The 24,714-nt window shown below is 45.0% G+C and overlaps 1 protein-coding gene across 1 annotated transcript in view; it reads left to right on the forward strand.

Annotated features, from left to right (window-relative positions):
* The window catches only part of LOC129826783 (chondroitin sulfate proteoglycan 4-like), a 91,706-nt gene that overhangs the window by 20,401 nt on the left and 46,591 nt on the right, over nt 1-24,714 (forward strand). The window contains exons 3-6 of the mRNA XM_055887857.1: nt 14,316-17,362; nt 17,605-17,774; nt 17,896-18,287; nt 19,395-19,586. Coding sequence (XP_055743832.1) covers nt 14,316-17,362; nt 17,605-17,774; nt 17,896-18,287; nt 19,395-19,586 — 3,801 coding nt within the window. The remainder of the gene's footprint in view (nt 1-14,315; nt 17,363-17,604; nt 17,775-17,895; nt 18,288-19,394; nt 19,587-24,714) is intronic.

Raw genomic sequence — 24,714 nt, forward strand, 5'->3', positions numbered from 1 at the left:
CTGGATTGTAAAACTGCCATGGTCAAAACATATTGCTGCAACGGCAGCCAAGATGGGGAGAGGTCTGTCCATAATAAAGTGTTGCTCTGCTTTCTTGACATCGCTATCAACAAAACAGGTCCTACAGGCCTTAGTTCTGTCACACCTGGACTACTGCAAATTACAGTTGGCCCAGAACAGAGCAACACGGCTGGCCCAGGACACAGAGAGCTAACAACAGTAACATTCGTGTCCCAGACCTGCCGGACGTGCTACCTGTCCCAGACCTGCCGGACGTTCTACCTGTCCCAGACCTGCCGGACGTGCTACCTGTCCCAGACCTTCCGGACGTGCTACCTGTCCCAGACCTGCCGGACCTGCTACCTGTCCCAGACCTGCCGGACCTGCTACCTGTCCCAGACCTGCCGGACGTGCTACCTGTCCCAGACCTGCTGTTTTCAACTCTCTAGAGACCACAGGAGCGGTAGAGATACTCTTAATGATCGGCTATGAAGAGCTAACTGACATTTACTCCTGAGGTGCTGACTTGCTGCACCCTCGACAACTACTGTGATTATTATTATTTGACCATGCTGGTCATTTATGGACATTTGAACATCTTGGCCATGTTCTGTTATAATCTCCACCCGGCACAGCCAGAAGAGGACAGGCCACCCCTCATAGCCTGGTTCCTCTCTAGGTTTCTTCCTGGGTTTTGGCCTTTCTAGGGAGTTTTTCCTAGCCACCGTGCTTCTACACCTGCATTGCTTGCTGTTTGGGGGTTTTAGGCTGGGTTTCTGTACAGCACTTTGAGATATCAGCTGATGTAAGAAGGGCTATATAAATACATTTGATTTGATTTGTATCTCTCCTGGCTCAAATTAGAGGAGAGATTGACTGCATCACAACTTGTCTTTGTGAGCGGTATTGACATGCTGAAAGCACCGAGCTGTCTGTTTAAACTACTAGCACACAGCGCAGACATCCATGCATACCCCACAAGACATGCCACCAGAGGTCTCTTCACAGTCCACCCATACATACTCCACAAGACATGCCACCAGAGGTCTCTTCACAGTCCACCCATACATAACCCACAAGACATGCCACCAGAGGTCTCTTCACAGTCCACCCATACATACCCCACAAGACATGCCACCAGAGGTCTCTTCACAGTCCACCCATACATACCCCACAAGACATGCCACCAGAGGTCTCTTCACAGTCCACCCATACATACCCCACAAGACATGCCACCAGAGGTCTCTTCACAGTCCACCCATACATACCCCACAAGACATGCCACCAGAGGTCTCTTCACAGTCCACCCATACATACCCCACAAGACATGCCACCAGAGGTCTCTTCACAGTCCACCCATACATACCCCACAAGACATGCCACCAGAGGTCTCTTCACAGACCCCAAGTCCAGAACAGACTATGGGAGGTGCACAGTACTACATAGAGCCATGACTTCATCAGGTAACTGATGCAAGCAGTAGAATCAGACACACATTCTAGCACACACGTACATAATATCGTTATATTGCTGTACTATTGTTTTTGTATTGTAGATATGTTGTGATTTAATAATGTGTTATATTGTTGATATGTAGTGGTAGAGTAGTGGTGTAATAATGTGTTGTATTGTTGATATGTAGTGGTAGAGTAGTGGTGTAGTAATGTGTTGTATTGTAGATATATAGTGGTAGAGTAGTGGTGTAATAATGTGTTGTATTGTAGATATGTAGTGGTAGAGTAGTGGTGTAGTAATGTGTTGTATTGTAGATATGTAGTGGTAGAGTAGTGGTGTTATAATGTGTTGTATTGTAGATATGTAGTGGTAGAGTAGTGGTGTAGTAATGTGTTGTATTGTAGATATGTAGTGGTAGAGTAGTGGTGTAGTAATGTGTTGTATTGTAGATATGTAGTGGTGTAGTAATGTGTTGTATTGTAGATATATAGTGGTAGAGTAGTGGTGTAATAATGTGTTGTATTGTAGATATATAGTGGTAGAGTAGTGGTGTAATAATGTGTTGTATTGTAGATATATAGTGGTAGAGTAGTGGTGTAATAATGTGTTGTATTGTAGATATGTAGTGGTAGAGTAGTGGTGTAATAATGTGTTGTATTGTAGATATGTAGTGGTGTAATAATGTGTTGTATTGTAGATATGTAGTGGTGTAATAATGTGTTGTATTGTAGATATGTAGTGGTAGAGTAGTGGTGTAGTAATGTGTTGTATTGTAGATATATAGTGGTGTAGTAATGTGTTGTATTGTAGATATGTAGTGGTAGAGTAGTGGTGTAATAATGTGTTGTATTGTAGATATGTAGTGGTAGAGTAGTGGTGTAGTAATGTGTTGTATTGTAGATATGTAGTGGTGTAGTAATGTGTTGTATTGTAGATATGTAGTGGTAGAGTAGTGGTGTAGTAATGTGTTGTATTGTAGATATGTAGTGGTAGAGTAGTGATGTAGTAATGTGTTGTATTGTAGATATGTAGTGGTAGAGTAGTGATGTAGTAATGTGTTGTATTGTAGATATGTAGTGGTAGAGTAGTGGTGTAGTAATGTGTTGTATTGTAGATATGTAGTGGTGTAATAATGTATTGTATTGTAGATATGTAGTGGTGTAATAATGTGTTGTATTATAGATATGTAGTGGTAGAGTAGTGGTGTAGTAATGTGTTGTATTGTAGATATATAGTGGTAGAGTAGTGGTGTAGTAATGTGTTGTATTGTAGATATGTAGTGGTAGAGTAGTGATGTAGTAATGTGTTGTATTGTAGATATGTAGTGGTGTAGTAATGTGTTGTATTGTAGATATGTAGTGGTGTAATAATGTATTGTATTGTAGATATGTAGTGGTGTTATAATGTGTTGTATTGTAGATATGTAGTGGTAGAGTAGTGGTGTTATAATGTGTTGTATTGTAGATATGTAGTGGTGTAATAATGTGTTGTATTGTAGATATGTAGTGGTAGAGTAGTGGTGTAATAATGTGTTGTATTGTAGATATGTAGTGGTGTAGTAATGTGTTGTATTGTAGATATGTAGTGGTAGAGTAGTGGTGTTATAATGTGTTGTATTGTAGATATGTAGTGGTAGAGTAGTGGTGTAATAATGTGTTGTATTGTAGATATGTAGTGGTGTAGTAATGTGTTGTATTGTAGATATGTAGTGGTAGAGTAGTGGTGTAGTAATGTGTTGTATTGTAGATATGTAGTGGTAGAGTAGTGGTGTAATAATGTGTTGTATTGTAGATATGTAGTGGTGTAATAATGTGTTGTATTGTAGATATATAGTGGTAGAGTAGTGGTGTAATAATGTGTTGTATTGTAGATATGTAGTGGTGTAATAATGTGTTGTATTGTAGATATGTAGTGGTGTTATAATGTGTTGTATTGTAGATATGTAGTGGTAGAGTAGTGGTGTAATAATGTGTTGTATTGTAGATATGTAGTGGTGTAGTAATGTGTTGTATTGTAGATATGTAGTGGTAGAGTAGTGGTGTTATAATGTGTTGTATTGTAGATATGTAGTGGTAGAGTAGTGGTGTAATAATGTGTTGTATTGTAGATATGTAGTGGTAGAGTAGTGGTGTAATAATGTGTTGTATTGTAGATATATAGTGGTGTAATAATGTGTTGTATTGTAGATATATAGTGGTAGAGTAGTGGTGTAATAATGTGTTGTATTGTAGATATGTAGTGGTGTTATAATGTGGTGTATTGTAGATATGTAGTGGTAGAGTAGTGGTGTAATAATGTGTTGTATTGTAGATATGTAGTGGTGTAATAATGTGTTGTATTGTAGATATGTAGTGGTGTTATAATGTGTTGTATTGTAGATATGTAGTGGTAGAGTAGTGGTGTAATAATGTGTTGTATTGTAGATATGTAGTGGTGTAATAATGTGTTGTATTGTAGATATATAGTGGTAGAGTAGTGGTGTAATAATGTGTTGTATTGTAGATATGTAGTGGTAGAGTAGTGGTGTAGTAATGTGTTGTATTGTAGATATGTAGTGGTGTAGTAATGTGTTGTATTGTAGATATGTAGTGGTGTAATAATGTGTTGTATTGTAGATATGTAGTGGTGTAGTAATGTGTTGTATTGTAGATATATAGTGGTAGAGTAGTGGTGTAGTAATGTGTTGTATTGTAGATATATAGTGGTAGAGTAGTGGTGTAGTAATGTGTTGTATTGTAGATATGTAGTGGTAGAGTAGTGATGTAGTAATGTGTTGTATTGTAGATATGTAGTGGTGTAGTAATGTGTTGTATTGTAGATATGTAGTGGTGTAGTAATGTGTTGTATTGTAGATATGTAGTGGTGTAATAATGTGTTGTATTGTAGATATGTAGTGGTGTTATAATGTGTTGTATTGTAGATATATAGTGGTAGAGTAGTGGTGTTATAATGTGTTGTATTGTAGATATGTAGTGGTGTAATAATCTGTTGTATTGTAGATATATAGTGGTAGAGTAGTGGTGTAGTAATGTGTTGTATTGTAGATATGTAGTGGTGTAATAATGTGTTGTATTGTAGATATGTAGTGGTGTTATAATGTGTTGTATTGTAGATATATAGTGGTAGAGTAGTGGTGTAGTAATGTGTTGTATTGTAGATATATAGTGGTAGAGTAGTGGTGTAGTAATGTGTTGTATTGTAGATATGTAGTGGTGTAATAATGTGTTGTATTGTAGATATGTAGTGGTGTAATAATGTATTGTATTGTAGATATGTAGTGGTGTTATAATGTGTTGTATTGTAGATATGTAGTGGTGTAATAATGTGTTGTATTGTAGATATGTAGTGGTGTTATAATGTGTTGTATTGTAGATATGTAGTGGTGTTATAATGTGTTGTATTGTAGATATGTAGTGGTGTTATAATGTGTTGTATTGTAGATATGTAGTGGTGTTATAATGTGTTGTATTGTAGATATGTAGTGGTGTTATAATGTGTTGTATTGTAGATATGTAGTGGTAGAGTAGTGGTGTAGTAATGTGTTGTATTGTAGATATGTAGTGGTGTAATAATGTATTGTATTGTAGATATGTAGTGGTGTAGTAATGTGTTGTATTGTAGATATGTAGTGGTGTAATAATGTATTGTATTGTAGATATGTAGTGGTGTTATAATGTGTTGTATTGTAGATATGTAGTGGTGTTATAATGTGTTGTATTGTAGATATGTAGTGGTGTTATAATGTGTTGTATTGTAGATATGTAGTGGTGTTATAATGTGTTGTATTGTAGATATGTAGTGGTAGAGTAGTGGTGTAATAATGTGTTGTATTGTAGATATATAGTGGTAGAGTAGTGGTGTTATAATGTGTTGTATTGTAGATATGTAGTGGTAGAGTAGTGGTGTAGTAATGTGTTGTATTGTAGATATGTAGTGGTAGAGTAGTGGTGTAGTAATGTGTTGTATTGTAGATATGTAGTGGTGTAATAATGTGTTGTATTGTAGATATGTAGTGGTAGAGTAGTGGTGTAATAATGTGTTGTATTGTAGATATGTAGTGGTGTAATAATGTGTTGTATTGTAGATATGTAGTGGTAGAGTAGTGGTGTAGTAATGTGTTATATTGTAGATATGTAGTGGTGTAATAATGTGTTGTATTGTAGATATATAGTGGTAGAGTAGTGGTGTAATAATGTGTTGTATTGTAGATATGTAGTGGTAGAGTAGTGGTGTAATAATGTGTTGTATTGTAGATATGTAGTGGTAGAGTAGTGGTGTAATAATGTGTTGTATTGTAGATATGTAGTGGTGTAGTAATGTGTTGTATTGTAGATATGTAGTGGTGTAATAATGTGTTGTATTGTAGATATATAGTGGTAGAGTAGTGGTGTAATAATGTGTTGTATTGTAGATATGTAGTGGTGTTATAATGTGTTGTATTGTAGATATGTAGTGGTAGAGTAGTGGTGTAGTAATGTGTTGTATTGTAGATATGTAGTGGTGTAGTAATGTGTTGTATTGTAGATATGTAGTGGTAGAGTAGTGGTGTAGTAATGTGTTGTATTGTAGATATGTAGTGGTAGAGTAGTGGTGTAATAATGTGTTGTATTGTAGATATATAGTGGTAGAGTAGTGGTGTAGTAATGTGTTGTATTGTAGATATGTAGTGGTAGAGTAGTGGTGTTATAATGTGTTGTATTGTATATATGTAGTGGTGTAATAATGTGTTGTATTGTAGATATGTAGTGGTGTTATAATGTGTTGTATTGTAGATATGTAGTGGTAGAGTAGTGGTGTAGTAATGTGTTGTATTGTAGATATGTAGTGGTGTAGTAATGTGTTGTATTGTAGATATGTAGTGGTAGAGTAGTGGTGTAGTAATGTGTTGTATTGTAGATATATAGTGGTAGAGTAGTGGTGTAATAATGTGTTGTATTGTAGATATGTAGTGGTGTTATAATGTGTTGTATTGTAGATATGTAGTGGTGTAATAATGTGTTGTATTGTAGATATGTAGTGGTGTTATAATGTGTTGTATTGTAGATATGTAGTGGTAGAGTAGTGGTGTAATAATGTGTTGTATTGTAGATATGTAGTGGTGTTATAATGTGTTGTATTGTATTATGGTGTAGTAATGTTACAGTTAGTTTTTGTTTAATCAGATGACATGTTACAATGCACACCCGTCACACACGACCTCTGGCTATGTCTCTATCCCAGCTCCCAGCTGACCGTCAGTCATTCAACAAAACAACTCAAGCAGGCAGAGTTAGTCTCATTCCAGACGGTGCTTTTCACAGTGGGATATGTTGAGGCCCTCTAACAACAACTACAAATACAGTCAAGGAGGTTGTGTGACAATTTATTTATTTATTGTATTTTTATTTAACCTTTATTTAACTAGGCAAGTCAGTTAAGAACAAATTATTTCATATCAGAGCAAAACCAAACCATGAGGTTGAAGGAATTGTTCGTAGAGGCAGAGATCTGCGGAAGGGTACCAAAAAGTGTCTGCTGCATTGAAGGTCCCCAAGAAGACAGTGGCCTCCATCATTCTTAAATAGAAGACGTTAGAAACCACCAACACTCTTCCTAGAGCTGGCACCCGGCCAAACTGAGCAATCGGGGAAGAAGGGCCTTGGTCTGGGAGGTGATCAATAACCTAATGATCACTCTGACGGAGCTCTAGAGTTCCTCTTTGGAGATGGGAGAACCTTCCAGAAGGACAACCATCTCTACAGCACTCCACCAATCAGGCCTTTATGCCAGACGGAAGCCACTCCCCAGTAAAAGGCACATGACAGCCCGCTTGGAGTTTGCCAAAAGGCACCTAAAGGACACTCAGAACATGAGAAACAAGATTATCTGGTCTGATGAAACCAAGATTGAACTCTTTGGCCTGAATGCCAAGCGTCACGTCTGGAGGAAACCTGGTAACATCCCTACGGTGAAGCATGGTGGTAGTAGTAGCATCATGCGTGGGGATGTTTTTCAGCGGCAGGGACTGGGAGAATAGTCAGGATCGTGGGAAAGATGAACGGCGTAAAGTTCAGAGAGATCCTTGATGAAAACCTGCTCCAGAGCGCTCAGGACCTCAGACTGTGGTGAAGGTTCACCTTCCAACATGACAACGACTCTAAGCACACAGCCAAGATAACGCAGGAGTGGCTTTGGGACAAGTCTCTGAATGTCCTTCAGTGGCCCAGCCAGAGCCCGGACTTGAACACGATCAAACATCTCTGGAGAGACCTGAAAATAGCTGTGCAGCGACGCTCCCCATCCAACCTGACAGAGCTGGAGTGGATCTGCAGAGAAGAATGTGAGAAACTCCCCAAATACAGGTATGCCAAGCTTGTAGCGTCTTACCCAAGAAGACTCAAGGCTTTAATCGCTGCCAAAGGTGCTTCAACAAAGTACTGAGTAAAGGGTTTGAATACTTATGTAAATGTGATATTTCAGTTTTACATTGTTTATAAATTTGCCATTATGGGGTATTGTGATGTCATTATGCAGTATTGTGATGTCATTATGGGGTATTGTGATGTCATTATTGGGTATTGTGTGTAGATTGATGATGATTTTGTTTTTAATAAATTTTATAATAAGGTTGTAACGTAACAAAATGTGGAAAAAGTCAAGGGTTCTGAAAACTTTCCGGATGCACTGTATCTAGGCCAGTAGAGAGCGTGAGCTGTGTTCTGCTGAGTCGAAAGAAGGAAATGCATCTGTCGCTTGAAGACACGGGTCCAGCTTCTCACAAACCTTTTATATCAGAAGAAATCAGCATAAGCGGAGGACAGATAGGTTATAAAGGCTTTTTGTTACACAGTCAGACGTGTTAAAATGACAGAAACATTGGTTTCCGTAAAGTCTTGAGATGTGTTTTTAGCTTAATCTGCACTCTGCATCACACTGTCACCGTTACCGTCACCCGTCACCGTCACCGTGACTGTCACCGGCACCGTCACCGTCACTGTCACCGTCACTGTCACTGTCACCGTCACCGTCACTGTCACCATCACCCATCCCTGCGACCGAAGAATATCTCCCTGGGTTATACTTTTCATTCTGTTTTGGGGAGTGGAGAGTGAAGTGTGGAGTGTGGATTGTGGAGTGTGAAGTGGCGAGTGTGGAATGTGAAGTGTGGAATGTGGAATGTGAAGTGTAGAGTGTGGAATGTGAAGTGTGAAATGTGTAGTGTGAAGTGTGGAGTGTGAAGTGTGGAGTGTGGAATGTGGAGTGTGAAATGTGGAGTGTGAAGTGTGAAGTGTGAAATGTGATGTGTGGAGTGTGAAGTGTAGAGTGTGAAATGTGGAGTGTGAAGTGTGAAATGTGTAGTGTGATGTGTGTAGTGTGACGTGTGGAGTGTGAAGTGTGGAGTGTGTAGTGTGATGTGTGGAGTGTGAAGTGTGGAGTGTGAAGTGTGACGTGTGGAGTGTGAAGTGTGGAGTGTGTAGTGTGATGTGTGGAGTGTGAAGTGTGGAGTGTGAAGTGTGAAGTGTGGAGTGTGGAATGTGTAGTGTGCTGTGTGTAGTGTGACGTGTGGAGTGTGAAGTGTGAAATGTGATGTGTGGAGTGTGAAGTGTAGAGTGTGAAATGTGGAGTGTGAAGTGTGAAATGTGTAGTGTGATGTGTGTAGTGTGAAGTGTGGAGTGTGAAGTGTGTAGTGTGATGTGTGAAGTGTAGAGTGTGAAGTGTGAAGTGTGGAGTGTGGAATGTGTAGTGTGCTGTGTGTAGTGTGACGTGTGGAGTGTGAAGTGTGGAGTGTGAAGTGTGGAGTGTGTAGTGTGATGTGTGGAGTGTGAAGTGTGGAGTGTGAAGTGTGGAGTGTGAAATGTGGAGTGTGAAGTGTGGAGTGTGTAGTGTGATGTGTGGAGTGTGAAGTGTGAAATGTGTAGTGTGATGTGTGTATTGTGAAGTGTGGAGTGTGGAATGTGTAGTGTGATGTGTGGAGTGTGATCTGTGTATTGTGAAGTGTGGAGTGTGGAATGTGAAATGTGGAGTGTGAAGTGTGAAATGTGTAGTGTGATGTGTGTAGTGTGCTGATGCTGTGTGTGTTTCTGTTGAGCGTGCCGTGAGGAGCAAGAACACTGCTCCTTCGTGCCCCCTTCTTAAGCCAACTTACGTCATCGGCCTCACCAACATTTTTTTGACTTTTTTTGTCCTCGGGCTTGGGGTCTCTTTCTGAATGAATCAGAGTTTAGAGATTAGAGCGTTGCTGTTGTGTTGTCTTGAAACCCTGCTTGTATAGTTGGGACTCAGCAGCAAGCGTTGACAAGCCGTGTCGTCCCGATGTAGAGCTCCACAGAGACAGGTACGGCATCCCAAATGGGACCCTATTCCCTATATAGTGCACTATATGGGTCCTGGTAAAAGGTCAAAGGTGGTGCACTAAATAGGGTGCCATTTGGTACACAGACGCGGATAGTCGTAGCAGAGCTGAAGGCAGACAGAGAATAGGATCTTCCTGTTGGGAGACTTAAACAAAGCTCTGTGTTTTAACTATAGGTTACGTCATGGCTTGGAAATGTATTCGTAATAACATGAAGGCGTCAGAGCGTTCCCTGTATCTTAGTGATGCTGAGGGTGTTGAAAAAAAATAAAATATATTTTTTAAAGGCTGTGGATTAGAACTGAAATTAAATGGGGTATTTTTTTTTGCTCACTAAAATGTAAATATTACCAAATAGTTAGGTAATGTAGTTATGCAATGTAAGTCACAGCGAAATTTTTTTTTGTATCTGGCTCTGTGGAGTTATTCAGTCTTGTTCCGGCTCTGTGGAGTTATTCAGTCTTGTTCCGGCTCTGTGGAGTTATTCAGTCTTGTTCCGGCTCTGTGGAGTTATTCAGTCTTGTTCCGGCTCTGTGGAGTTATTCAGTCTTGTTCTGGCTCTGTGGAGTTATTCAGTCTTGTTCCGGCTCTGTGGAGTTATTCAGTCTTGTTCCGGCTCTGTGGAGTTATTCAGTCTTGTTCCGGCTCTGTGGAGTTATTCAGTCTTGTTCTGGCTCTGTGGAGTTATTCAGTCTTGTTCCGGCTCTGTGGAGTTATTCAGTCTTGTTCTGGCTCTGTGGAGTTATTCAGTCTTGCTCTGGCTCTGTGGAGTTATTCAGTCTTGTTCTGGCTCTGTGGAGTTATTCAGTCTTGCTCTGGCTCTGTGGAGTTATTCAGTCTTGTTCCGGCTCTGTGGAGTTATTCAGTCTTGTTCCGGCTCTGTGGAGTTATTCAGTCTCGTTATTTTAAGTGGAGTGAATCAGTCTTGTTCTGGCTCTGTGGAGTTATTTCCGCACACCCCGAGAGCAGCTGGTCAGCGGGGTGGTGGCACCGGGATCCTCATCTCTCCCAAGTGGTCATTCTCTCTTTCTCCCCTTACCCATCTGTCTATCGCCTCCTTTGAATTCCATGCTGTCACAGTTACCAGCCCTTTCAAGCTTAACATCCTTATCATTTATCGCCCTCCAGGTTCCCTCGGAGAGTTCATCAATGAGCTTGATGCCTTGATAAGCTCCTTTCCTGAGGACGGCTCACCTCTCACAGTTCTGGGCGACTTTAACCTCCCCACGTCTACCTTTGACTCATTCCTCTCTGCCTCCTTCTTTCCACTCCTCTCCTCTTTTGACCTCACCCTCTCACCTTCCCCCCCTACTCACAAGGCAGGCAATACGCTTGACCTCATCTTTACTAGATGCTGTTCTTCCACTAACCACATTGCAACTCCCCTCCAAGTCTCCGACCACTACCTTGTATCCTTTTCCCTCTCGCTCTCATCCAACACTTCCCACACTGCCCCTACTCGGATGGTATCGCGCCGTCCCAACCTTCGCTCTCTCTCCCCCGTTACTCTCTCCTCTTCCATCCTATCATCTCTCCCCTCTGCTCAAACCTTCTCCAACCTATCTCCTGATTCTGCCTCCTCAACCCTCCTCTCCTCCCTTTCTGCATCCTTTGACTCTCTATGTCCCCTATCCTCCAGGCCGGCTCGGTCCTCCCCTCCCGCTCCGTGGCTCGACGACTCATTGCGAGCTCACAGAACAGGGCTCCGGGCAGCCGAGCGGAAATGGAGGAAAACTCGCCTCCCTGCGGACCTGGCATCCTTTCACTCCCTCCTCTCTACATTTTCCTCTTCTGTCTCTGCTGCTAAAGCCACTTTCTACCACTCTAAATTCCAAGCATCTGCCTCTAACCCTAGGAAGCTCTTTGCCACCTTCTCCTCCCTCCTGAATCCTCCCCCCCCCCTCCTCCCTCTCTGCAGATGACTTCGTCAACCATTTTGAAAAGAAGGTCGACGACATCCGATCCTCGTTTGCTAAGTCAAACGACATCGCTGGTTCTGCTCACACTGCCCTACCCTGTGCTCTGACCTCTTTCTCCCCTCTCTCTCCAGATGAAATCTCGCGTCTTGTGACGGCCGGCCGCCCAACAACCTGCCCGCTTGACCCTATCCCCTCCTCTCTTCTCCAGACCATTTCCGGTGACCTTCTCCCTTACCTCACCTCGCTCATCAACTCATCCCTGACCGCTGGCTACGTCCCTCCCGTCTTCAAGAGAGCGAGAGTTGCACCCCTTCTGAAAAAACCTACACTCGATCCCTCCGATGTCAACAACTACAGACCAGTATCCCTTCTTTCTTTTCTCTCCAAAACTCTTGAACGTGCCGTCCTTGGCCAGCTCTCCTGCTATCTCTCTCAGAATGACCTTCTTGATCCAAATCAGTCAGGTTTCAAGACTAGTCATTCAACTGAGACTGCTCTTCTCTGTATCACGGAGGCGCTCCGCACTGCTAAAGCTAACTCTCTCTCCTCTGCTCTCATCCTTCTAGACCTATCGGCTGCCTTCGACACTGTGAACCATCAGATCCTCCTCTCCACCCTCTCCGAGTTGGGCATCTCCGGCGCGGCCCACGCTTGGATAGCGTCCTACCTGACAGGTCGCTCCTACCAGGTGGCGTGGCGAGAATCTGTCTCCTCACCACGTGCTCTCACCACTGGTGTCCCCCAGGGCTCTGTTCTAGGCCCTCTCCTATTCTCGCTATACACCAAGTCACTTGGCTCTGTCATAACCTCACATGGTCTCTCCTATCATTGCTATGCAGACGACACACAATTAATCTTCTCCTTTCCCCCTTCTGATGACCAGGTGGCGAATCGCATCTCTGCATGTCTGGCAGACATATCAGTGTGGATGACGGATCACCACCTCAAGCTGAACCTCGGCAAGACGGAGCTGCTCTTCCTCCCGGGGAAGGACTGCCCGTTCCATGATCTCGCCATCACGGTTGACAACTCCATTGTGTCCTCCTCCCAGAGCGCTAAGAACCTTGGCGTGATCCTGGACAACACCCTGTCATTCTCAACTAACATCAAGGCGGTGGCCCGTTCCTGTAGGTTCATGCTCTACAACATCCACAGAGTACGACCCTGCCTCACACAGGAAGCGGCGCAGGTCCTAATCCAGGCACTTGTCATCTCCCGTCTGGATTACTGCAACTCGCTGTTGGCTGGGCTCCCTGCCTGTGCCATTAAACCCCTACAACTCATCCAGAACGCCGCAGCCCGTCTGGTGTTCAACCTTCCCAAGTTCTCTCACGTCACCCCGCTCCTCCGCTCTCTCCACTGGCTTCCAGTTGAAGCTCGCATCCGCTACAAGACCATGGTGCTTGCCTACGGAGCTGTGAGGGGAACGGCACCTCAGTACCTCCAGGCTCTGATCAGGCCCTACACCCAAACAAGGGCACTGCGTTCATCCACCTCTGGCCTGCTCGCCTCCCTACCACTGAGGAAGTACAGTTCCCGCTCAGCCCAGTCAAAACTGTTCGCTGCTCTGGCCCCCCAATGGTGGAACAATCTCCCTCACGACGCCAGGACAGCGGAGTCAATCACCACCTTCCGGAGACACCTGAAACCCCACCTCTTTAAGGAATACCTAGGATAGGATAAAGTAATCCTTCTGACCCCCCCCCCCCTTAAAAGATTTAGATGCACTGTTTGTAAAGTGGCTGTTCCACTGGATGTCATAAGGTGAACGCACCAATTTGTAAGTCGCTCTGGATAAGAGCGTCTGCTAAATGACTTAAATGTAAATGTAAATGTTATTCAGTCTTGTTTTGGCTCTGTGGAGTTATTCAGTCTTGTTTTGGCTCTGTGGAGTTATTCAGTCTTGTTCCGGCTCTGTGGAGTTATTCAGTCTTGTTCCGGCTCTGTGGAGTTATTCAGTCTTGTTCCGGCTCTGTGGAGTTATTCAGTCTTGTTCTGGCTCTGTGGAGTTATTCAGTCTTGTTCTGGCTCTGTGGAGTTATTCAGTCTTGTTCTGGCTCTGTGGAGTTATTCAGTCTTGTTCTGGCTCTGTGGAGTTATTCAGTCTTGTTCCGACTCTGTGGAGTTATTCCGTCTTGTTCTTTTAAGTGGAGTTATTCAGTCTTGTTCCGGCTCTGTGGAGTTATTCAGTCTTGTTCTGGCTCTGTGGAGTTATTCAGTCTTGTTCCGACTCTGTGGAGTTATTCCGTCTTGTTCTTTTAAGTGGAGTTATTCAGTCTTGTTCTAGCTCTGTGGAGTTATTCAGTCTTGTTCTGGCTCTGTGGAGTTATTCTGTCTAGTTCTAACTCTGTGGAGTTATTCAGTCTTGTTCTGGCTCTGTGGAGTTATTCAGTCTTGTTCTAAGGGCATCTGTATCTTGAGGGTAGGCAACAAATGTGATTGGTTGGGTTTAGGCAATAAAGATGGGTGATTTTGTTTAGGCAAGTAATTCAAATAGGTTCTGATTAGGTTTAGCAGTTGGGTTTTTACAATTGATGTGATTGGTTAAGTTTAAAACTCCAGTTTAAAGTAATCATTTTAACCAAGTATCTTCTTCCTCTCTTCCTCAGGTGAAGCTGGACTTGGGGTCTGGTGAGTGTTTGCTACGATCTGAGAGTAGCACCCAGCTAAATGACCTGGCCTGGCACACTGCTGAGCTCCTCCACGACCGCCACAATGTCACCCTGACCGTGGACCAGCACTCCCACACCAGCCTCAGGATGCCAGGGCATGGGTCTCAGAAACAGGAGCTGAGCATCCAGGAAGGGCTGTACATCGGCGGCTCTGGAGGCCTGGACAAGCTCTACCTCCCCAGTGACCTGACTGGTTTCCGGGGGTGTATGGACGAGGCTGTCTTCAACGAGCACGATATGTTATTGTCGTTGAGGCCTGACGCAGGATTCAAGAGCGTCTATGAGGTTTATTTGGGCTGTAGTCCCCAGTTCTTCGCTAACGAGGAGGACCCTGTTAGTTTCTTTAGTTCTAGAGCGTATGTCTCCCTGCCACCCTGGAATATATCCCACGTCCAGCAGGAGGCTCTGTTTGAGTGTGTGGTTCACACTTCAGCTAAAGAGGGGATCATCCTGTATACCTCGGCCAGACAGGGGGGCTTTGTGGCAGTTGAGATCCAAGAGGGGTTGCCTGTGGCCCTCGTGGGTAAAGGAGGCACCAAAACAGAACTCCGCTCCCTTACCTTCGTCAATGACAGGAACTGGCATTCAATCAAACTGTTCTTCAGCCCCAAGACCCTCCAGCTGACAGTGGATGAGGAGACGGTAAAGACTAGCATCAGCTCTCGCTCCAAGGGACTACAGCTGAGGGGTTCTGTCTTTGTTGGGGGCATTGACGACAGCACGCGCTCAGAAGTCCGGAAGATGGGTCTGGTGTCTGTGTCAGGGAAGAGGGTCAGAGGAGGCTCGTTCAAGGGCTGTCTGAAGGACATGAAAGTCAACGGGGTGAAGATGGGTCTGCCCAATGCTGCTGTCACGAAGGATATCTCTGTGGGCTGCGGGCCAGAGAAAGAACCAGAGCCCTCGACCATGATGAGTCCAATGACTCTTCCGACTGTCCCCAAGTCCCACTTCGATCCCACTTCCTTCACCCCCACACCAGAATTCCCATTGTCCACTCTGGACAGGGGGTTGGACAAGAGGTACGGGATGAACTTCGTGCTGCTTAGGAACCTTGTGGTGCCGGAGGGAGGACGTGGATCTCTGGAATCCAAACACATCAAGGTTCTTCTGGACTTCAAGAAGCTCCGAATACGGCAGTCCCAGATCATGTTCCGGATCCAAGAGCAGCCGGTGCATGGTCAGATCAGACTGGATGTAGACCAGGACCAAGAGGAGAACACCTTCAGCATGCTGGACCTGTGGTACGGCAAGGTGATGTACATCCACGGAGGATCAGAGAACCCAGAAGACTTCTTCACCTTTTCTATCTTCTCCAGCAGCAGGAAGGAGGTTCCTGACTACCTGAAAGGGACCAGGAGGTACCGCTACAACATCACAGTGATGCCCATCAACGACGCCCCAGAGCTCAGCCTGCCCCAGGGGAACCTTTTCATTCTGTTGGATAACTCTAGAAAACACCTGACCACGGAGGTGTTGAAGGCCACAGACATCGACAGCAATCACACCAACCTAATCTTCTCCGTCCTGGGGAATCTGAACACTGACGCAGGTTACCTGGAGGTGGAAGACAACCCTGGCGCTGCAGTGACCACGTTCTCCCATTCTGACCTAAATGAAGGGAAGGTGAACTACGTCCACACTGGGGCGAGGAACTCCAGGATCGTCCTGAGCGTCAGTGATGGAGACAAGGTGAGCAATACGGTTGTGCTTAGGATCATGGCCATAGGGTTGGAGTACAAGATCGGCAACAACACCGGGCTTGAGATAACTCAGGGTGAGGTGTTTGTGATCAGTAACAAGCACCTGGCCGTTCAGACCAATGCTGTGAAGCAGGTGGTGGACATCCGATATGATGTTGTCGAGCCCCCTCAGTACGGTGAGTTGCAGAGGCTTCACTCCAGCGGAGAATGGAAGCCCACCGGTTCCTTCTCCCAAAGGCTACTGGAGAAAGAACGCCTTCGTTACCTCAGCACTTTCCAAGAAATCCAGACAGCAAATGCTACGGATTACTTCAAATGCAAGGTCACTGTAGCTGGTAGGGCCTATACTGAACTGGTCTTCCCCATCACTGTGAAGTGGGTACATTATAACCTAGTAAGGAACGTAATGGCCGACATTGATAAAGTTCGGAAAGTGACGTTGGACTCGCAGTATCTTTATGCCACGGTGGACGTTGTGACACTATCAGAGGATGATCTGCACTTCAGAGTTCTCTCCTCGCCGAAGAAAGGAAAACTTCTGCTCGTTAGCGAGCTACTGAAGAAAAACTCAACATTCAGCCAAAGGAATGTCACTGATCTAAAGGTACAATACGAACTGGTCGACAGACCGTACGAAGACACGAGCGACACGTTTAAATTCCAAGTGTTCTCCAAACATGCTCAAACACAAAGTTACGATTTCCAGATCTCAATAAAAGCCGATGTCAATAGCGTATTTATAAGAAATGATGGACTTTTGATTAAGGAGGGAGAGAGTAAACTCATCACAAAGGCCGAGTTGTTTGCAGAGACTCACAGCACCAAGGAGATGTACTACACTGTCACAAGTAGCCCCAAACACGGGAAGCTGCAACGCATCAACCTGTCCAACTCTAACGCCAGTTACAACATCATCCAAACGTTCAGCAATCAGGATCTCTTGGAGGAGCGCGTCATGTTCATTCACGACGACACAGAGACCACTCAGGACCAGTTCACATTCATAGCCTCCACTAGTCAGGAGTCCAAATCCTCCGTCACGGACGATGAAGTCGGCTCTAAAGAAGGGACGTTCAACATCTCCATCCAGCTAGTTAATGACGAGAAGCCAGTGCGCGTTGTCGATAAAGTTTTCCATGTGGTGAGGGATGGGCAGCGGTTGCTCACCCTGGACGATCTCTGTTACCATGATGCAGACTCGGACTTCAGCGACGGGCAGTTAGTCTACACGCGACGGGGAATCCCGATGGGAGACCTGGTTCTGGTGAACGACACCTCTCACAGGTCACTTTCTGTTTTGTTTTAGTACATAATAATAATCTAATGTATTAGGACTGTCGACGAATATTAATAGTCTCTCAAAGCTCGCCCTGAATTATCCCCAATGCTGTTTTAATCATAATAATAATGATACTAGTAATAATAATTAAAAAAAATATATTTTGTAATATTTATTGTAAATTGTTCATATATAATTGAGTGACACTTTAAATAAACTTTCCTGAACTCTGACCTCTGACCTCCAGGCTGTTCCAGTTCACCCAGAAGGAGCTGGAAGAGAAGAGAGTGCTGTTCCTCCATCGAGGCGTGAGCTCCGGACGTTTCGTGCTCTTCGTGTCCGACAGGAAACACTTTGTCTCCACTCTGCTAGACGTCACTGCCGAAGACCCTTTCCTAAGACTCGGCAACAACACAGGTATGTGTGTATATTTTATATATTATATTAATTGTTACGTAAAGTGCCTTTGGACTGGAGATCCCAATGTTTAGCGAGTAGTGCTCAAGCTGTCCATCGTCATCCATCCATCCATCCATAGGTCTGTTAGTCCAGAAGGGAAAGGAAGTGACCCTAACCACAGGTAACTTCAGCGTGCTCACGAACCTCGACATCCGAGACGACAGCGAGGTCACATACAAGGTGTCCGAGCCGCCTAGAAACGGCGGGCTGTATCGCCACGGCAACATCTCCATGCAGTCATTCACCCAGCGCGACCTGAAGAAGGGCCTTGTTTCGTATCGCCACGATGACAGAAAGAACCCGGCGGACTCTTTCAACGTGACGGTGAAGGTTAAAGGTACTTATCTGAACGCCAGAGTCAACGTTAAGGTTTACCTGGACAGCCAACAGAGGCCCCCTATCCTCCAGCACAACAACACTTTACTGGTGGAGGAGAGCAAGCCTGTGAAGATTGACCAGAGTAGACTGGAGGTATGTATGTTGTCTGGGTTGGGGATGGATGGATGAAATTATGAATGCTTGGATGGATGGATGAAATGATGAATGCTTGGATGGATGGATGAAATTATGAATGATTGGATGGATGGATGAAATTATGAATGCTTGGATGGATGGATGAAATTATGAATGATTGGATGGATGGATGAAATTATGAATGATTGGATGGATGGATGAAATTATGAATGATTGGATGGATGGATGAAATTATGAATGCTTGGATGGATGGATGAAATTATGAATGCTTGGATGGATGGATGAAATTATGAATGATTGGATGGATGGATGAAATTATGAATGATTGGATGGATGGATGAAATTATGAATGCTTGGATGGATATGCCAGTGATTGATGTAGATTAGAATATATCAGTGTTCTTCTAAGCAGTATTTGTACATAGATAAATTGTGATTTTATATGTACTATGTCAGTACTGTTATATGTACTGTCAGTACTGTTATTTTATATGTACTATGTCAGTACTGTTATTTTATATGTACTGTGTCAGTACTGTTATGTTATATGTACTGTGTCAGTATTGTTATTTTATATGAAGTTTCTCAATATATGATCCAAAGTGTATTGTAAATCCTGAGCATATTTCCCCATGTCAAGTCAAGTGACACATGAAACATGATGCCAAGTGACATGTGAAACATCTCAGAGTCTGTGTCCCAAGCGTGCACCCCATTCCCAATATAGTGCACTACTTTTGACCAGGGGTGGTCAAACGTAGTGCACTAAATAGTGAATAGGGTTCCATTTGGGACGCTCACAGACTTAACGGTAAATAGCCTCTGTCTCTAGTCCCCAGCCTCTAACGTCTGTCTCACTGTCTGTCTGTCTGTCTGTCTGTCTGTCTCTGTCTGTCTGTCTGTCTGTCTGTCTGTCTGTCTGTCTCACTGTCTGTCTGTCTGTCTATCTGTCTGTCTGTCTGTCTGTCTGTCTCACTGTCTGTCTGTCTGTCTGTCTGTCTGTCTGTCTGTCTGTCTGTCTGTCTCACTGTCGTACTGTCTGTCTGTCTGTCTGTCTGCCTGTCTGTCTGTCTGTCTGTCTGTCTCACTGTCTGTCTGTTCCAGGTCATCCACGAGGACAACTTGCCGTCTGAGATTGTATTTACAGTTAAGGTGGCCCCGCTACACGGGTTCATCCGGCGCTTCGTGGAGGCTGAGGAGCAGTACGTTGGAACAGAACAGACACCTGTCCAAACCTTCTCCCAGGAAGACGTAAACGCTGGCAACGTCCAGTACATGCAGACAGCCCCCGGCCAGGTTGGACCTGACTTTTTGTTGTTGTTGTTGTTGTGTACTTTTCTTTCTGTATTTTAAGTTTAACGGAAAGAGACGGTAAAAGAGAAACAGGAAACTAAGGGCAGGGTGGCTTTTTTTGTCATGAATGTTGTTCTGGAGGCAGAGTAGCTGGAACAGCCACAACGTCATAAAATATGATTTTTTAACCTAAATCTAACCCTTTCCCTTAACTCTAACCTTAATCACAATGCTAACCCTAATGCCTAACCTTAACTTTAAATTAAGACCAAAAAAAAAGGTCATTTTTATTTTCATGAATTTCTATAATATAACCTATTTTGACTTTGCAGCTGGTCCATCTACACTGGCGTAACACAGTTTCTCTGGACCCTACGCGAGGTCGGAGTTCAAATGCATTAGCCAGACAGCCACTCACACAAAGTATAGACTACCGATTGCTGCCCATAGTGCTGAAATTAGGACCTGTCTATGCGGCTGCCTATCGAATCGATGATAGGCTTTCTGTGGTGCCAGGACATGTAGCCTATAGCTTTGCTTTAGCTAATGGATAACGGTTTATTGGTAGGCCTATTTGGTCGTCATTTCCTCATGTTAAGCCTAACATTTCACAAAGCTATACACGGTGTCGCAGTTCTGCCATTTAGACTGGTAATAATGTAATTACTTGTTCAGTAATTAAAGTTGGCAATTCAAACATTTGTAGATTGTAAAATAAATGTTGTATGCAGCAGCATTTATTGTATACACACAACTGTCCTGTATAGTCTACCTGAGCCTGCATGACATGAGCCGTCCTCTCGCTCTCTCCAAACTGTCCTGTATAGCCCACCTGAGCCTGCATGACATGAGCCATCTTCTCGCTCTCTCCAAACTGTCCTGTATAGTCTATCTGAGCCTGCATAACCTGAGCCATCCTCACGCTCTCTCCAAACTGTCCTGTATAGCCTACCTGAGTCTGCATAACCTGAGCCATCTTCTCGCTCTCTCCAAACTGTCCTGTATAGTCTACCTGAGCCTGCATGACATGAGCCATCCTCACGCTCTCTCCAAACTGTCCTGTATAGTCTACCTGAGTCTGCATAACCTGAGCCATCCTCGCCCTCTCTCCAAACTGTCCTGTATAGTCTACCTGAGTCTGCATAACCTGAGCCATCCTCTCGCTCTCTCCAAACTGTCCTGTATAGCCTACCTGAGTCTACCTGAGTCTGCATAACCTGAGCCATCCTCTCGCTCTCTCCAAACTGTCCTGTATAGTCTACCTGAGCCTGCATGACATGAGCCATCCTCACGCTCTCTCCAAACTGTCCTGTATAGTCTACCTGAGCCTGCATGACATGAGCCATCCTCACGCTCTCTCCAAACTGTCCTGTATAGTCTACCTGAGTCTACCTGAGTCTGCATAACATGAGCCATCCTCACGCTCTCTCCAAACTGTCCTGTATAGTCTACCTGAGTCTACCTGAGTCTGCATAACATGAGCCATCCTCACGCTCTCTCCAAACTGTCCTGTATAGTCTACCTGAGCCTGCATGACATGAGCCATCTTCACGCTCTCTCCAAACTGTCCTGTATAGTCTACCTGAGCCTGCATAACCTGAGCCATCCTCACGCTCTCTCCAAACTGTCCTGTATAGTCTACCTGAGTCTGCATAACCTGAGCCATCCTCACGCTCTCTCCAAACTGTCCTGTATAGTCTACCTGAGTCTGCATAACCTGAGCCGTCCTCTCGCTCTCTCCAAACTGTCCTGTATAGCCTACCTGAGTCTGCATAACCTGAGCCATCCTCACACTCTCTCCAAACTGTCCTGTATAGCCTATCTGAGCCTGCATGACATGAGCCATCCTCACGCTCTCTCCAAACTGTCCTGTATAGCCTACCTGAGCCTGCATGACATGAGCCATCCTCACGCTCTCTCCAAACTGTCCTGTATAGCCTATCTGAGCCTGCATGACATGAGCCATCCTCACGCTCTCTCCAAACTGTCCTGTATAGCCTACCTGAGTCTGCATAACCTGAGCCATCCTCACGCTCTCTCCAAACTGTCCTGTATAGCCTATCTGAGCCTGCATGACATGAGCCATCCTCACGCTCTCTCCAAACTGTCCTGTATAGCCTACCTGAGCCTATCTTAGCCTGCATGACATGAGCCATCCTCACGCTCTCTCCAAACTGTCCTGTATAGCCTACCTGAGCCTATCTGAGCCTGCATGACATGAGCCATCCTCACGCTCTCTCCAAACTGTCCTGTATAGCCTATCTGAGCCTGCATGACATGAGCCATCCTCACGCTCTCTCCAAACTGTCCTGTATAGCCTATCTGAGCCTGCATGACATGAGCCATCCTCACGCTCTCTCCAAACTGTCCTGTATAGCCTATCTGAGCCTGCATGACATGAGCCATCCTCACGCTCTCTCCAAACTGTCCTGTATAGCCTATCTGAGCCTGCATGACATGAGCCATCCTCACGCTCTCTCCAAACTGTCCTGTATAGCCTACCTGAGCCTACCAGGGCCTGCATGACATGAGCCATCCTCACGCTCTCTCCAAACTGTCCTGTATAGCCTATCTGAGTCTGCATAACCTGAGCCATCCTCACGCTCTCTCCAAACTGTCCTGTATAGCCTACCTGAGCCTGCATGACATGAGCCATCCTTGCCCTCTCTCCAAACTGTCCTGTATAGCCTACCTGATTCTGCATGACATGAGCCATCCTCACGCTCTCTCCAAACTGTCCTGTATAGCCTACCTGAGCCTGCATGACATGAGCCATCCTTGCCCTCTCTCCAAACTGTCCTGTATAGCCTATCTGAGCCTGCATGACATGAGCCATCCTCACGCTCTCTCCAAACTGTCCTGTATAGCCTATCTGAGCCTGCATGACATGAGCCATCCTCACGCTCTCTCCAAACTGTCCTGTATAGCCTACCTGAGTCTGCATAACCTGAGCCATCCTCACGCTCTCTCCAAACTGTCCTGTATAGCCTATCTGAGCCTGCATGACATGAGCCATCCTCACGCTCTCTCCAAACTGTCCTGTATAGCCTACCTGAGCCTATCTTAGCCTGCATGACATGAGCCATCCTCACGCTCTCTCCAAACTGTCCTGTATAGCCTACCTGAGCCTATCTGAGCCTGCATGACATGAGCCATCCTCACGCTCTCTCCAAACTGTCCTGTATAGCCTATCTGAGCCTGCATGACATGAGCCATCCTCACGCTCTCTCCAAACTGTCCTGTATAGCCTATCTGAGCCTGCATGACATGAGCCATCCTCACGCTCTCTCCAAACTGTCCTGTATAGCCTATCTGAGCCTGCATGACATGAGCCATCCTCACGCTCTCTCCAAACTGTCCTGTATAGCCTATCTGAGCCTGCATGACATGAGCCATCCTCACGCTCTCTCCAAACTGTCCTGTATAGCCTACCTGAGCCTACCAGGGCCTGCATGACATGAGCCATCCTCACGCTCTCTCCAAACTGTCCTGTATAGCCTATCTGAGTCTGCATAACCTGAGCCATCCTCACGCTCTCTCCAAACTGTCCTGTATAGCCTACCTGAGCCTGCATGACATGAGCCATCCTTGCCCTCTCTCCAAACTGTCCTGTATAGCCTACCTGATTCTGCATGACATGAGCCATCCTCACGCTCTCTCCAAACTGTCCTGTATAGCCTACCTGAGCCTGCATGACATGAGCCATCCTTGCCCTCTCTCCAAACTGTCCTGTATAGCCTACCTGATTCTGCATGACATGAGCCGTCCTCACGCTCTCTCCAAACTGTCCTGTATAGCCTACCTGATTCTGCATGACATGAGCCATCTTCTCGCTCTCTCCAAACTGTCCTGTATAGCCTATCTGAGCCTGCATGACATGAGCCATCCTCACACTCTCTCCAAACTGTCCTGTATAGCCTATCTGAGCCTGCATGACATGAGCCATCTTCACGCTCTCTCCAAACTGTCCTGTATAGCCTATCTGAGCCTGCATGACATGAGCCGTCCTCTCGCTCTCTCCGTGCTTGGATAAAACATTGTTGTGCATAAAACCAGTCTATTAATGCGTAATATTTTGGTCAGTCAATCCTCAAAACACTCGCTTACTAAGGATTGTTTCATTATGCAGTGTAGCCTACTGTCGACATGTCATTTAGAATTTTCAAATGAAACATCAAATAGCCTAACAACCAGGAACAAAGTAGTGGGCTTGAGGATACGTCCAGCCTCTCTTTACTGTGTTTTGTCTGGCTAATAGCCTACACAGATGGGCTGCAATATTCCAGGTAAATTAAATTCAACTTGAGAGACTCCTGGTCTACTGAAATCCTCATGGCTGTTCCCCTCTCTTTGGTAGTTTTTCGTTCTCTCTTTCTTTCTCTTAGAAAAAAAGAATCTCGCTTTTCTCTATGTAGAGGCCAATAGTAGCTACAGTATGCTGTGTGCACGTGTTTTCACCACGGCCTGTAGGTCCAGGTTGCAGGCCTCGACTGTTTTCTATACTGAGTATTGACAACCCAGTCTTTCCTGAGACTTTGTGCTTCTAAAAGGTAGTTCTTTATGAGTTTTAGTTTCAAATACAGCAGTTCTGTATAAGCTCTTTAAATGAGCCTCTTGCATTCTCTTTAAGAACAGAGTAGTCAGGTTGGGGTGTAGCGTTGGAGTGTAATCTGAAGGTAGGGAGGGGCAGATCCTCTTGCTGCTCCGTAGTCTTGTCATGGATGCGAGCTTCGACTGGAAGCCAGCGGAGTGTGCGGAGGAGCGGGGTGACATGGGAGAACTTGGGAAAGTTGAACACCAGGCGGGCTGCAGCGTTCTGGATAAGTTGATGGCACAAGAGGGGGACCCCAACCAACAGCGAGTTGCAGTAGTCCAGATGGGAGATGACAAGGGCCTGGATTAGGACCTGCGCCGCTTCCTGTGTGATGGAAGGTCGTACTCTACGAATGTTGTAGAGCAGGAACCTGCAGGAACGAGTCACTACTTTGATTTTTTGCATAGAATGACAGAGTTTTGTTCAGGGTCACACCAAGTTTCTTTGCACTCTGGGAGGGGGACAGGTCTTTGAGCGGGAAGACCTTCCCCGGGATGCAGAGCAGCTACATCTTGTCGAGGTTGAGCTTGAGGTGGC

The sequence above is a fragment of the Salvelinus fontinalis genome, chromosome 28 (genome assembly GCF_029448725.1).
Source record: "Salvelinus fontinalis isolate EN_2023a chromosome 28, ASM2944872v1, whole genome shotgun sequence".
Classification (NCBI taxonomy): Eukaryota; Metazoa; Chordata; class Actinopteri; order Salmoniformes; family Salmonidae; genus Salvelinus; species Salvelinus fontinalis.